The sequence below is a fragment of the Daphnia pulicaria genome, chromosome 1, assembly GCF_021234035.1.
Source record: "Daphnia pulicaria isolate SC F1-1A chromosome 1, SC_F0-13Bv2, whole genome shotgun sequence".
Classification (NCBI taxonomy): Eukaryota; Metazoa; Arthropoda; class Branchiopoda; order Diplostraca; family Daphniidae; genus Daphnia; species Daphnia pulicaria.
In genome coordinates this window covers 23,298,477-23,312,435 of record NC_060913.1, presented here as the reverse complement: position 1 = coordinate 23,312,435, position 13,959 = coordinate 23,298,477, and the positions used below count along the sequence as shown (strand labels likewise).

Genomic DNA, 13,959 nt, shown 5'->3' with positions numbered 1-13,959 from the left:
CTTGTACTTTTTTTTCGTTATTTTGGTTTCATTTTAGGACTCTGTCGTTTTTCTCTGTAAGCCTGTTGGGGTTGTAAGGTTTTTTTGGACTTGTAATTTTTCGAGGGATTTGGTAACGGGGACTTGTGTTTTAATCAGAATTTGGATGTGTTCCACTTGACATTTATTCATATTTACTGTATTTGTTCCCACTTCACTTTACCCATCTATTTATCCCTAACCTACTGATTACCTGCCCGTGTATTCTTCATTTTACTTGTTACTGTCTTGAGTGTCATTTGAACACTGGTCCGCTGAATCCTGAATCCGTCACTCTTACCACTGAGCCATGGAGTTGTGAATGAATGTTGCAAGAGTTGCTATAAATCGTCGTTTAATGTGCGGACAAAACTGTAACAGTGTCAAATCTTTATTCATACCCAACTTGCGATTCATTTACATGACATATTTTGGCAACTTATTGTATTTTGCCGAGAGCGGGTTTGAACCAACTTCCTTTGAACTACCAATCCAATGCTATAACCACTACACCAACAGTGGTGTACATAATCAAGTTCTGACGTGACCAGTTGGATAGCACATACTTACACATGGTCATAGTTATCACCCAGCGTGAGCAAAAGCTTTTAAATCACATCGGAGTTGGACTTTATCGATATTGAGACAATTTGCTTCATTAGACGGCTGTTTGCCGAGTGTGGGAACCACAACGCTTTGAGTTATCAATCCAATGCTATAACCACTACACCAACAGAAGTGATTGGTTGCAAGCCTCGACGTGACCAAGTGGATAGTGCATACATCTATATTGTCATGGTCAGAAAAAATAAACGAAAATGGGTTCATTATTAAATTAATATTAATAAGCATAATTCAATGCAAGTCTCGACGGGACCTAATGGGTAGTGCATACTTTAAAATTTTCAGTATCATCGCCGAGCAAGAACAAAATCTATTTTGTTTGTATCAGTGTAAGAATTCATCGTTTCTGGAACTATTTGTTTCATTCCAATGTTGTTTTCCTGAGAGTGTATTTGAACCACCAACCCTTAATTTACCTATTCAGTGCCATAACCACTTCACCAACAACGTTATTTAAGTCATTTTCCGAGGTGACCAGGTGGATAGAGCATACTTACATATTGTCATAGTTATCACTCAGCGTGAGCAAAAGCGTTTTATTTACATCGGAGTTTGCATTTAGCGAAATAAAGACTATTTGCTTCATTAGTCAATTGTTTGTCAAGATTCGGTTTGAACCACCATTCTTTGAATGAAGATAGAAAAGCAAGCTTATCAGCTCGACGAATGGATAGTCGTAAGCCAGTAAACTGTCTTGAATAGCAAATTCAGGGCCGAAACGAATGGCTGTTGCTTACATTTTATTGCTTAATCTCCTGTTATTTTTTCTCGAGTAATTCTGACTATACCAACAGTCTCATTGTTTATGCAAACTTTTTAAAAGAGCAATAGCCTACGGCGGTAAAATTTCCAACGTGAGGTTCATCGCCCAGCAAGAACAAAATCGATTTATTTGCATCAGTGTAATATTTCACCATTCTGGGAACTATTTTCTTCATTCTATAGTTAATTGCCTGATGGTGGGTTTGAACCATCACTCTTTTTCTTACTAATCCAAATCTATAACCACTACACCAACATCATTGATTGTGACGATTTTCCAACTTCACAAAATCTATAGCGTATACTTAACTTTGTAATATTTATCACCCGGCGAGAGCAAAAGCGTTTTATTTACAATGGTTTTAGAATTCATCGATTATTGTGCTATACTAATTTATTCATTAGACAATAAATTGCCCAGAGTGGGTTTGATCCACCTACCTTTGTATTACCAATCCGATGTTATAACCACTACACCAACAGCGGTGTTCAGAAACATCAACAGTCCCGACGTCACCAAGTGGACAGCGCATGCTCACACATAGTCATGGTTATCGCCCAGTGTGAGCAAAATCGACTTATTATCATCGGTGTTTGAATTCATCAATATTGGAAATAATTGATTCATTAGACAGTTGTTTGCCGAGAGTGGGTTGGAACCACTGAACATGGAATAACTAAACCGATGTTACAACCACTACACCAAAATCGATACTCATTCCTGTTAAAAGTCCCGTTGTGACCAAGTGGACAGCGCATACCTAACACAGTGTCATGGTTATCGCCCAGCGTGAGCAAAATCGATTAATCAGCATCAGTATTAAAACTACTCAATAGTGAGACGGTTTGCTTCATTACATAGATGTTAGCTGAGAGTGGGTTTGAACCACCATTACCAACCTTAGAAATACTAATACAATGCTATAACCACTACACCAACAGTGGTTAAAATTAGTTCACAACGTGTTCAGTAGTTTTACGCATACTCACACATTGTCATGGTAATAACACATCATGAGCAAAATCGATTTTTTTGCATCTGTTTATGAATTATTCGATATTGTGAATATTTGCTTCATTATGCAGTTATTTACAGATAGTGGGCTTGAACCACCAACGTTTGAATTACCAATGCAAGGCTATAACCACTACACCAACAGCGGTGATGAAAATCAATTCCCAACGTGACCAGCAAGTTAGCGCATACTTACACATTGTCATGGTAACAACACATCATGAGCAAAATCGATTTATTAGCATCGATTTATGAATAATTCGATATTGAGAACATTTGCATTATAACACAGTTATTTGCCGAGAGTGGGTTTGAACCACCTACCTTAGTGTTACCTGCCTAATGCTCTAACCACTACACCAACAGTGGTGTTGTTAAGAAAGTCCCGACATGACCAGTTCCATAGCGCAGACCTGCAGCAAAATAAAAGTCTTTGGATTTGAAGACATTTTTTAAAATCGCTACCGATCGCTAAACATCATTCGGTCGCTACTCGTGCTATTCTTTACATCAGAAAGGTATTAGCCGACTGTGGGTTTGAACCATCAACGCGTAATCTTTTTTCAGTGATGTCACTCATCAATCGATGTGATCAAATCTGTTGGACTGTTTATCGGACCATTTTTAAGGTTTATTTTGAGGTTGTATTAATCGCCCGGCATGAGCAAAGCGGGAGAATTATTGTTCGAATGGTCGTTTCAATCAATCGATGTTTAATTAACAGATAAATAAAAAAAAGTGTAGTGGCTGTAGCGTAACGGCGAAATAATACTTGGCATCATCATTATAAGTGCGATACTTTGAATTCTATCAGCTTTGAAATCCGAAGAATATATAAAAATATAACGTCACTCAGCCAGGTTTGAACCGTTACCATTACTGTCCTTAAGCAAGTACGCTATCCAGTACACCATTTGCCGATGTGTACAACTCGTAAAACACTTTCAAAATATTTATCATTGGCGAAAATTTTGAATTTTTTTTTTGTTTTTTTATTATTTTGGGTATTTATTGCTACACTTTAATATTATTAATTCACGGTTGAGCGCACATGGGTACTACCCCATGGCCATGCCCGTGCTCCATTTTTTGGCCCGTAGACCGAGGCGGAATTTAGTTCCTCTTGGGTTTGAAAAGCTGGGAAAGAAAGGAATAGAAAGGAAAAAGGGATCCAAGAAGGTTTTCAGGGGTTGACTACGGAAGAATGGTATAAAGGATTAAGTCGTTTAACTGTGTGATGATGATGTGTTTACAAAAGGACTTCTTTGTAAACAATATTGACGGTGAATACTTTCTCTTTTTCCTCTTCAGTGGCTGTCAGGTGATTTCTCAAAAGCCGTCCTTGCTTTGCAGATTCAGCTATTTCGACTTTGACACCTGTGGGTTTTTTCCCCGATAAAAAAAACAAACAAAAATGTAAAACATACTATAAAGTAAAATAAGTAAACAAAAATCTATAGAAAATATTTATGAACCTTCTTTCGATGTTGCACGTGAAAAAGCCACATACAGCTGACCGTGAGAAAAGACAGGCTCCGGGAGGAAAATGCCGACACGATCAAAAGTCTGGCCCTGTGACTTGGTGATGGTTATGGCAAATGCCAGCAGCACAGGAAACTGGAGCCTCTTGAGGGTGACAGGAAGATCGGAATCAGTGGGCGACAGCGTCATTCGCGGGATGTAAACCGTGTGACCCTTGTTCTTGCCGGCAGCGATGTCTGCAACGATCAGATTTTCTCTGAGGGCCCTGATGATGAGACGGGTGCCATTGCAGAGACCCTTACGCGAATCAATGTTCTTGAGCAGAATGATGATGGCTCCCACTTTCAACTTGAGAACATGAGTGGGAATTCCGGACACATTAAAGGTGTTGAGAATCTCGGTTGGATAATTGGCAATTTCTTCAGGATCGTCCGAATCAATCGTGTCGATGCTTTTGTACTGATGAACTATTCCAGGCATGTCTTTGATGATCTGATTGTTGATCCGTAGGCAGTCTTCGTTCTTCGGACAGAGAATGGCTCGACTGCAAATCTGTTGAGATACCTCTGGATCCAAAAGCAGGGCAGGAACACCAAAAACGTACTCAATCAAATTTCGTCCAAAGTCCAGAAACTCGGAAGGAATTTCGATGAGATCGGGATTGTTAAGTCTTGGAATCGTTGGCAGAGTACCGTTTCCAAGCTGAATAAGCCAGTCAGCGTAGTCTTGATTGCCGGCCACGGTACGCATATTCTGAGTTAGACGAAGATGACGAAACAGAGGCCACGTTGCGTTATTTCGGATTGAAGCTTCCACCACCTTCACCCTGTTTCCATGTCGAACGACTGGTAAACATTGACGAAAGTCACCACCAAGAAGAAGGACTTTTCCACCATGAGGTAAATTTTTCTTTTCCAATTTTTGAAAGAGGAAATTAAAAGCGTCAAGAGCGTGATTTGTCTTCATGGTGGCTTCGTCGGAAATGATGAGAACGGCACTTAAAATCAAATTAGCGAGAATGCTTCCATCTACAATTTTCGATCTGGTAACTTCGGTAATTGGAGGGTAGATCTTAAATTGGGAATGGTACGTTGAGCCGTCAATCAACAACGTAGAAGCGATGCCGGTAGAAGCGACGGCGATGACTGTCTTCCCTTGGCCTTGCAGTACGGTGATCAAAGTGTTGTACAAAAAGGTCTTGCCAGTACCTCCTGGACCATCCAAAAAATACTGATGGGGAACTGAGTTGTTGTTGTCGTTGACGGCAGCCATGATTTGATCGTAGGCGGCTCGTTGACCTTCGTTCAATTGAGTAACCATCAGTTCACCCAATCGTCTCTTTTCTATCCTGGTAATTGCAGTATTCTCTTCGAGTTGAGCTTCAATAATTTGGCGAATAAGCTGAAAGTCAGGAACAGGCAAAGAGAGTTCTTCCATTGTTCTATTGTGGAGAATCAACTTGTCTTGAATCCATTTCAAAGTCAAGTTTTTGGCGACTTCCGCATCGTGACCAGTTCGAATGAAATCTTCCATGAGGTGGGGCAGAGACCGATCAAAGAGATGAAGAGCGTCGGTGGGATTGCAAAAGAGGCAGACATCGACAAAGAGCTGTCTCAATCGCTCCGGCATTTCAAAGGCGGCGGCATCGTCCAAGGTCTTCTCCCAAACGCTGTCGTCCTCCAACAAATTCAGAGCAGAAGCGGCTGATTTAAACGTCGGTAGAAGGACACCGTTGACCGTGCGGAGATCTTCAAAGCTGGTTGATCCTCTGACGTTGATGAGGAGCAAGCGAAGGCAGTATCGCTCAACTTGACGGACGCCCACAGTATATAAGCGACCTATGATTTTAATATTTCTTCTTCGAGGTTTCCAATAATTACGACCGCCTGACTTAACGAAACAGAAATGATGGACAATTTCTCGGTAAAAATACTGTCTCGCTTCTTCATTATCCCGATTTAAGATGAACCAAGCAGTTAACGTCGTTTCCTTGGTCGCGGCATCGATGACTGCTTGTTCCTCATTGCCCGGTTGGAAAAAGACGGACTGTTCAAGAGGCAGATGCACGGCTAGTCGGGTGATGGTATGAGAACGATCGCTGAGAGGAAACTTGAAGATTCTATAAGCGGCTTCTGGCGCGCTGACGTAACGGGTGTCTGTAAAGGTGGAGATTTCGTCCCAAACAAAAACTTGCTCGTTTTCTTCTCCAGCCTGATGATGCGTTCCAGTTTTCGATTCAATGTTGCTGCAGTCGTGACCTTTGTACACATACTTGAAGATGTACTTGACAGTGGTCATATTGGCGCAATACTCGATGTTGATGTGACAATCATATTTCAGTAGCAACCAAGGGTTATAAGGAACAACCCATCGGTTGTCCACTTCATAGTGAGTGTTCCCCCTTTTCAAACGATGTACAACACCAGTGTTTCTTCTTTTATACGTCGGATAGCCGTTGTCATTGATCATAGTCTCTTCGTTGAAGTCTTTGGGGAACTTTTTACAGCAGCCCTCTTCATCCATGCAGGGAGAATTTTTGTTGATGGCTCCACACGGACCGTGAATCATGTGAGCCATAACAGAGTCGTAAAGTCTTGGATAGAGTGTCTTGTCGGGAATTTCAGCGCAGATGGTCTCATCCATATCCTCTGGTGTCGAAGGAGCGTCACGGCTGTCGACCCACACCAGCATGTGGCAATGAGGCAGTCCACGTTTCTGAAATTCGATGACTTCGATTCTGGCCGCGGCGAAACCCAATATTTGCTTTTTCTCGATGTCGTCGACCAACTCTTTCTTCTTCAAGTGGAATACTCTTGCGACCATATCGGGACGATCGGAAGCCGTCAAGTAGTTTGGGATATTAGCAACAATTTCCCTCCACTTGGGATTGCAGGTAAACGTCACAAAAAAAGTTGGCTTGCCAAATTTTCCACAAATTGCCATAGCGTCTTGGTAATTTTGTTTCATGGCTCGAGGACTGCCAATAAAAGACGAAGGGAGAATGTAGATATTGCCAACTGCCAAATTTGCTCTCTCTGCTCGATTGTTGATGTAATCCATCAGACCGCAGTAGCGCTCAACATGCAGCTCTTTCTGGTTTCGTCTGAGCCAATCTAGGCGATTCCCCTCGGTCTTGACGTAAGAATCGACAAAATACATCTGAGTGACGGGACCCCCAGCCAAAACGTTGTTGAAATCACCACGAACTGATATGCGCGAACTGTAGAATTCGGCTTGCGTCACTCTTGAGCGTGGGCCTCTGTTTCTGTTCGGTGGTCGATCGTCGTTCTCCTCGTCCGCTTCTGGTTCTTGTTCTTCACCTGGCTCATTTTCAATCACAGCATTGCCATCTTCTGCGGCCATTTCATCACGAATAAAAATTCTGGGGTTGGGCCACAAGGGATCAATCTGCTCCTCTTCATCTTCTTCAACAATCATGGCCAATGCTGCCGCTTCATCTCTCTCTCTCCGTCTGGTGGTGGTATAAGTCATGTTGATATGCCAACCGTCGTCACCGTTCGGAAATAAAAGTGGGTAACACATCGGATCACACATAACCTTTATTGTGTCAATCTGGATGAATCGTCGGCCTCTGACGGGAATGTAGAGATGGCCACGAATATCTCTGTAGGCTGGTGGTTCGCCGTCAGTGCTTTTAAAAACCACAGCAATTTCGTTGACCGTTGGACAGTTGTATCTTCGTTGGTCGACATTTCTTCTATCGCAAGTGATGATCATGCCGACAGTGTAGTGAGGAAGATTTTCAGCTTCACGTTGAACGTATTCTTCTTCAAGAACCCGACGCATCATCTTGTAGGTCAAGGCGTAAGGATTCTTTTCTCGAAGCATAGCGTCCAGCTCTTCCATCAAAGTTCTACAACAACCCGACATCATTTCGATATTCGCCCTGAAATCAGTAGCCTGCGCAGAATCCAAAAAATACAAATCAGAGTATCTGGGATTTGCCGTCTGACCGAGAGGAGTAGTTTGGTGGTAAATCTGACCATGGATGCGTACACAGGTCGGGCCGCGACCTGGCGGCGGTGAGAAATTAGCTCCCATAGAGGCGAAAGCATGGGCGCTGTTGTAATTTCGAATCTGCTTCATGAAATGTTTCGATTTTGGATGCCGGTTTTGCAAGAGGCTGGCCAATGGTTCTGGACACGGCTTAGCAGGTGGAATAATGACATTGCCCTTTGCGCAGCATTGCTGGAACTTCTTGTCTTTCGGCATTTCTTTCGCGAAATGTTTGGCATCACATTCCGAGCAAATCTTGGTCAAATCTCCGCAGTCATGCAAGTGAACGCGGTCCTCTACCACGATTTCTTTGCAAGCCTGCCGATGAGTTCTTGGATTTCCACGCCGGTCGCGTTCAGTCATCAACTGCAAACGAAGAGCTTCTTCTTCTTCATTTTCAATTGGAATAATTTCGCCATGATCAAGGGCATCCCTGGCACGCAATTCTTCGTTTTCTCGCTCTCGTTGGTCTTCAAGTTCTCGACGTAACTCCATTCGACACCGATTCTCTTCACGCCTCGCAGCAGCTTCTTCTTCATTCTCGGTCGCTCTGTAATCAGCCATGTACTCGGGGTGGTTAACGCGACCTTCCTGCTCAATTTCGTCGAACACATTGACTTGATAACGAAATCTATCAGAGATAGCGCGATCTATTCTTTCATCTGCTGTTTCTCTGCCACGTACAACTTCCTGGCGTGATGACTGAGCCTGAAGTCGAGAAAAATTGCTGTCTTCAGATTCGTTGTCGCGTAAATCTTCCTGGCGGACTAATTGATCACGAAGTCGTGCAACATTTTCTGCTTCAATTTCTTGATTCCGAAGACATCTTTTCCGCAGAGACTGTTCGCGAAGCCTGGCTGATTTTTCGGCTTCCGATTCTTCGTTCCGCAGAGAACTTTGCCGCAGGGACTGTTCTTGTAACCTAGATGATTTCTCTGCTTCCGATTCCTCGTTCCGCAGAGCTTTTTGCCGTAAAGACTGTTCCCGAAGTCGAGCCAATTTTTCTGCTTCAGATTCTTCGTGGCGAAGAGCTTTTTGCCTCAAGGCCTGATCGCGAAGCCTAGCTGATCTCTCCGCTTCAGATTCATCTTGCCGAAAAATTTTCATCCTCAATGCCTGGGATTGTAATCGAGCTCGTTGCTCTTCAGGAGTTTCTCTGTTGCCAACAGCTGCCTTTCCTGCCTGGTGTTGTTGTCTTGCTGGACGCTCTGCCACAGCATCATTGGCAAGAACAACCCTTGAATCAGACGCTGGTCTCTGATTAATCGCTCGCAAGATAGATGCTGCTTCTTGTTGACGAAGGGCAGCTTGCCGATCCGCCTCGGCCTGCAATCGAACACGATTTTCTTCTGCTTGAAGACGACCAGCCTGCCTTTCTGCCTCGGCTTCCAATCGCAGACGATTTTCTTCTGCTTGAAGAATACCAACCTCGGCCTCAGCCTCGGCTGCCAATCGAATACGATTTTCTTCTTCGTGCCGAAGGACTGCTTGCCGCTCCTCCTCGGCCAACAGTCGAGCACGATCATCTTCTCCAGTCTGTTCCTGCCTAAGGAGTTGCTGCCGGATCCGTTGATCGAGCAGCCTAGCTTGATGCTCAACTTCCGTCTCGCTAGCACGGGAGACTCTTTTGCGGTCCGCATCTAACCTCTGCCTCAACGCTCTCTCGTCAGGTGCCTCTGCCTGGCGGTCTTCTCTCGCCCTTTGCGCATTCAAATTTTTGGCAGCCTGATCTTCTTCGGGATTTAGCCGACGACGCTTCTCTTCACGGACGAACTTGGCCTTTTCCCTCTGAGCCGCCAATCTCAATTGTTTTGCCTCCGGGTCTTCGAGACTTCTTTTTTCCCTAGCCTTCCTATTTTTCTCATCCTTTTCCTCTCGTGTTAATTCGCGACGCGGTGGCATTTTCAAATCAGCAAAATAACCCCTAATTTATCAAAAAAAATTCGCTTCTATCAGTGGAGGGCTTTTTTGGAGGGCTTTTGGAGGGCTTTACACCGCAAAAATTTCAAAAAGCTAAAAACTAAACACAAATACGAACATAAGCCGTCGACACAACCGGTGCTCAATATCCCAGTGGTACAGCCCGGTTAAGGTTCACATCTGATAAACAAATACGCATCGCAGGTTAGCTCCTCTCCGGTTCTCGACTGTTCGTTACACAAAAGACATACCCCCAAAAATGGCAACAGTAATACAATTGTTTTCATTGGCGCTCAACTTGATGCTGACTTGATCGGGATTTCAATCGCAATTGTGACTGTTTGAAAGCCATAATGCTAACCGCTAAACCAAGACCAGCACAAATTGGCTGAAAACCGTCGGACACCACAACTATTAAGTCTTTAGCAGGCTATGAAAAACATGCTACGGACTTTAAATTGATGGAATTCGGAAAGTACTTTACTTGAGAATTGAGTGTTGTGATGCTGCAGGAAGAAGGAAGACATGTCGAAGTGGAAATAACCGGCGACTCGAATATTGTAGATCCCGCTGAAGAATGGCAAAAAAAAACACAGATATTAGTATTAAAACACAAAAGCAACACAAATGCACCAAGTTCAGTGAAAGAAACACAGTTTTGAAATAAACGTTTTATTTTTTTTTGTCGGAATCAGTTTTGAATCATCGACCTCATTGTTTGAAATCCACTACGCTAACCACAACACCATGGGCTGATGACAGTTATAATCATTTTGACGACAAAATTACCGGGAGCTGGCGATTTCTAGCAGTTGTTTTTTTTAAGTAGGTGCAAGGCATAGCACATAGTTATCAATAAGACATTTATTCAAAACCCAAAAACAGAATTGACTTAATCTACATTCGAAACCCCTAAGTACGGAAGCGAACGTACCACCGACGGATACCAAAGTATGGAAAATCAACAACCCAAAAATGATGTACAGAAGCTCAAATATACTTGATACCTTGAGTCTAGATTAAGACACATGATGAAACCGAAACACTAAAAACACAATCAATTCATAATTAATGACACACATAACCAAGATGTACCCACACTTAACAAAGCTTTCAACATTGATGATAAAGGCTATATCTAGAAATGGTATCGGAAAATCAGCTTACCTTACAATTCAAACCCAGAATTTACTCGTTGCCTTAAAGGAGGTCGTAAATATACCGCGAAATCGATGAATAAGGCACCAATCAAACGCTGAAATACAAAACAAAGCATGAATCAATAAGAATTAGTCCCTGAAACTGTACCATCCCAGCAGAAATTCTTGTTCGCAGTCTTTTCATCAGCAAACTTTTACTTTACTGAGCTTTTGCTGATGAAAAGACTGCGAATAAGAATAATTTCCTAAAACTGGACCATCCCAGCAGAAATTCTTATTCGCAGTCTTTCTTCAGCAAACTTTTACTTTACTGAGATATTGTTGATGAAAAGACTACGAATAAGAATAATTTCCTAAAAGTGGACCATCCCAGCAAAAATTCTTATTCGCAGTCTTTTCATCAGCAAACTTTTACTTTCCTGAGCTTTTGCTGAAGAAAAGACTGCGAATAAGAATAATTTCCTAAAACTGGACCATCTCAGCAGAAATTCTTATTCGCAGTCTTTTCTAGAGCAAACTTTTACTTTACTGAGATTTTGCTGATGAAAAGACTGCGAATAAGAATTATTTCCTAAAACTTGACCATACCAGCAGAAATGCTTATTCGCAGTCTTTCTTCAGCAAACTATTACTTTACTAAGATATTGTTGATGAAAAGACTACGAATAAGAAAAATTTCCCAAAACTTGACCAACCCAGCAGAAATTGTTATTCGCAGTCTTTTCTTGAGCAAAATTTTACTTTACTGAGATTTTGCTGATTAAAAGACTGCGAATAAGAATTATTTCCTAAAACTGTACCATGCCAGCAGAAATTCTTATTCACAGTCTTTTCTTCAGAAATTCTTATTCGCAGTCTTTTCTTCAGCAGACTTCCACTTTCCTGAGATTTTGTGATGAAAAGACTGCGAATAAGAAATACAAAACAAAGCATGAATCACTAAGCCAAACCAGTTTAACATTCATTTTGCCCAATTTGACTTGTTATACAGTTTCATAATGCAAATTCTCACAATGAATGGAATTGAACCAATCTCACCTTTGACTTTTCAATATATGTGGAACCAGCAAAATTTTCAGTTTAATCAACAGTGAATAACAACAAAAACTGTAACACACAATATCTGACGTTTCGCCGTATTGTGAGATAAACAATGAAGTTGTCTGCTATAATTATTTTTTGTTGATTGGCGAAAAAAAATATCAGTAATATATTCGTCTCGATCGAGTATCGAACCATCGAACCACCGATCTCGTGATTACACGGCGAGCGTGCTAACCACCCAACAATACATCGATATATTCGGTTACAAAATACGAATGTAAGTAACCAACAAAAACAGTTTTCCGCGCAAACGGCGAAAATTCAAAATGAACTTCCAGTGAGAGACTTGAACGCTCGACTCAACGAATCACGGCGCGGGTTTTAGTGCAAAAATTTTTCTTCGCAGTCTTTTCTCCAGCACATTCTTAATTGCCAGGGATTTGGCTGGGAAAAAGACTGCGAATAAGAATTTTTGGCCTAAAACAGACAATCCCAGCAGAAATTCTTGTTCGCAGTCCAAATAAGAATTTCAGCTGGATTGGTCCATTTTTGGTGCAAAACTTCTTCACAGTCTTTTCTACATAATAATCTATATTGTCAGAGATTTGGCTGGAAAAAAGACAGCGAGTAAGAATTTTTGGCCCAAAACTGGACAAACCCAGCAGAAATTCTTGTTCACAGTCTTTTCATCAGCAAAATGTTAATTCCCTAATATTTAACTGGGGAAAAGACTGCGAAGATAAATTATTTCTCATAACTGAGCCGGGCACAAAATTCTTTTTCACACACAGTGACTTTCTTTCATTTCTTCAAATTTCATCAGCAAAATTTCAGTAAAGTAAAAGTTTGCTGATGAAAAGACTGTGAATAAGAATTTCAGTCTGAGCGTTACACTATTGGGAAAAAAATATCTTCTTCGCATTATTTTACACAGAAAACTATGGAATCGAGGTGTGGGAAAAAGTATTGCAAAGAAATAGTCGACAGGGTAAAAGAATTGACAATTCTGTTTCCGATTTCAGTTAGGATAGGGCCGAGCAAGTGAAGCTGTTATGCGTTAAATAATTATGGGTCAACAACGACGGCACGCGTCTCGTCTCAACGCGATGTACTTGGGTATGATGAGATGCTCACACATCAATCGATGGTCCAGTGGTTTAAGTGTTCGATAAACATGGTAGAGTACCCGGGTTCAATTCCCGAAAAATGAGACCATAAAATTCCAATGGCTTAAAATTTCAATTTGTTAAGATTGTGTTTTACACCGGGTTCGAATTTTGGATCTTTCGCATGCTAAGCTAGCACGCTAACCACTATACCATGAGCCGATGAAAATGGACAGCTTAGCAAGGTTGAAATTAGAAATCATGAGTCGACGATGGCTTGCGTCTCGTCTCTCACGGCGAGCTGCATATCTGATATGTGTGTGTGTTCCAAATTACTTGAAGTTGAAGTTGATATCAGATATCAATTGGTGGTCCAGTGGTTAGAGCGTTCGCTAACCATGCCAGAGGACTCGGGTTCAATCCCCGGAATAAGTGACCATTAATTTCCAATAATTACTTTCAGTTCATTAAAATCGAATGTGACTTGATCCGAGTTCGAACCTCGGACCTTTCGCATGCTAAGCGAGCACGCCCACCATGAGCTGATGGAACGTACTAACATAGCAAGGGTTATATGCAGAATCCTGAGTCGACGATGCCTTGCGTCTCGTCTCTCACGGCGAGCCGCATAGCTGTGTGTGACATGTGTGTGTCCAGCCACTTGATGTTGAAGTAAACATTGATTTCAATTGGTGGTCCATTGGTTAGAGCGTTCGCTAATCATGACAGAGGAATCGGGTTCAATCCCCGAGATAAGCGACCACTAATTTCAAATAATTACTTTCAGTTCATTAAAATCGAATATGATGAC

The 13,959-nt window shown here is 42.0% G+C and overlaps 1 protein-coding gene across 1 annotated transcript; it reads right to left on the bottom strand.

The window, feature by feature from the left end:
- Positions 1-3,668: 3,668 nt before the first annotated feature.
- Positions 3,669-9,820, bottom strand: LOC124313110. The gene is made up of 2 exons (XM_046777882.1): positions 3,895-9,820; positions 3,669-3,796 (listed from the first exon to the last, which is right to left on the bottom strand). The coding sequence occupies exons 1-2, from the start codon at positions 9,818-9,820 to the stop codon at positions 3,669-3,671; spliced, it is 6,054 nt and encodes a 2,017-aa protein (XP_046633838.1).
- Positions 9,821-13,959: the final 4,139 nt, after the last annotated feature.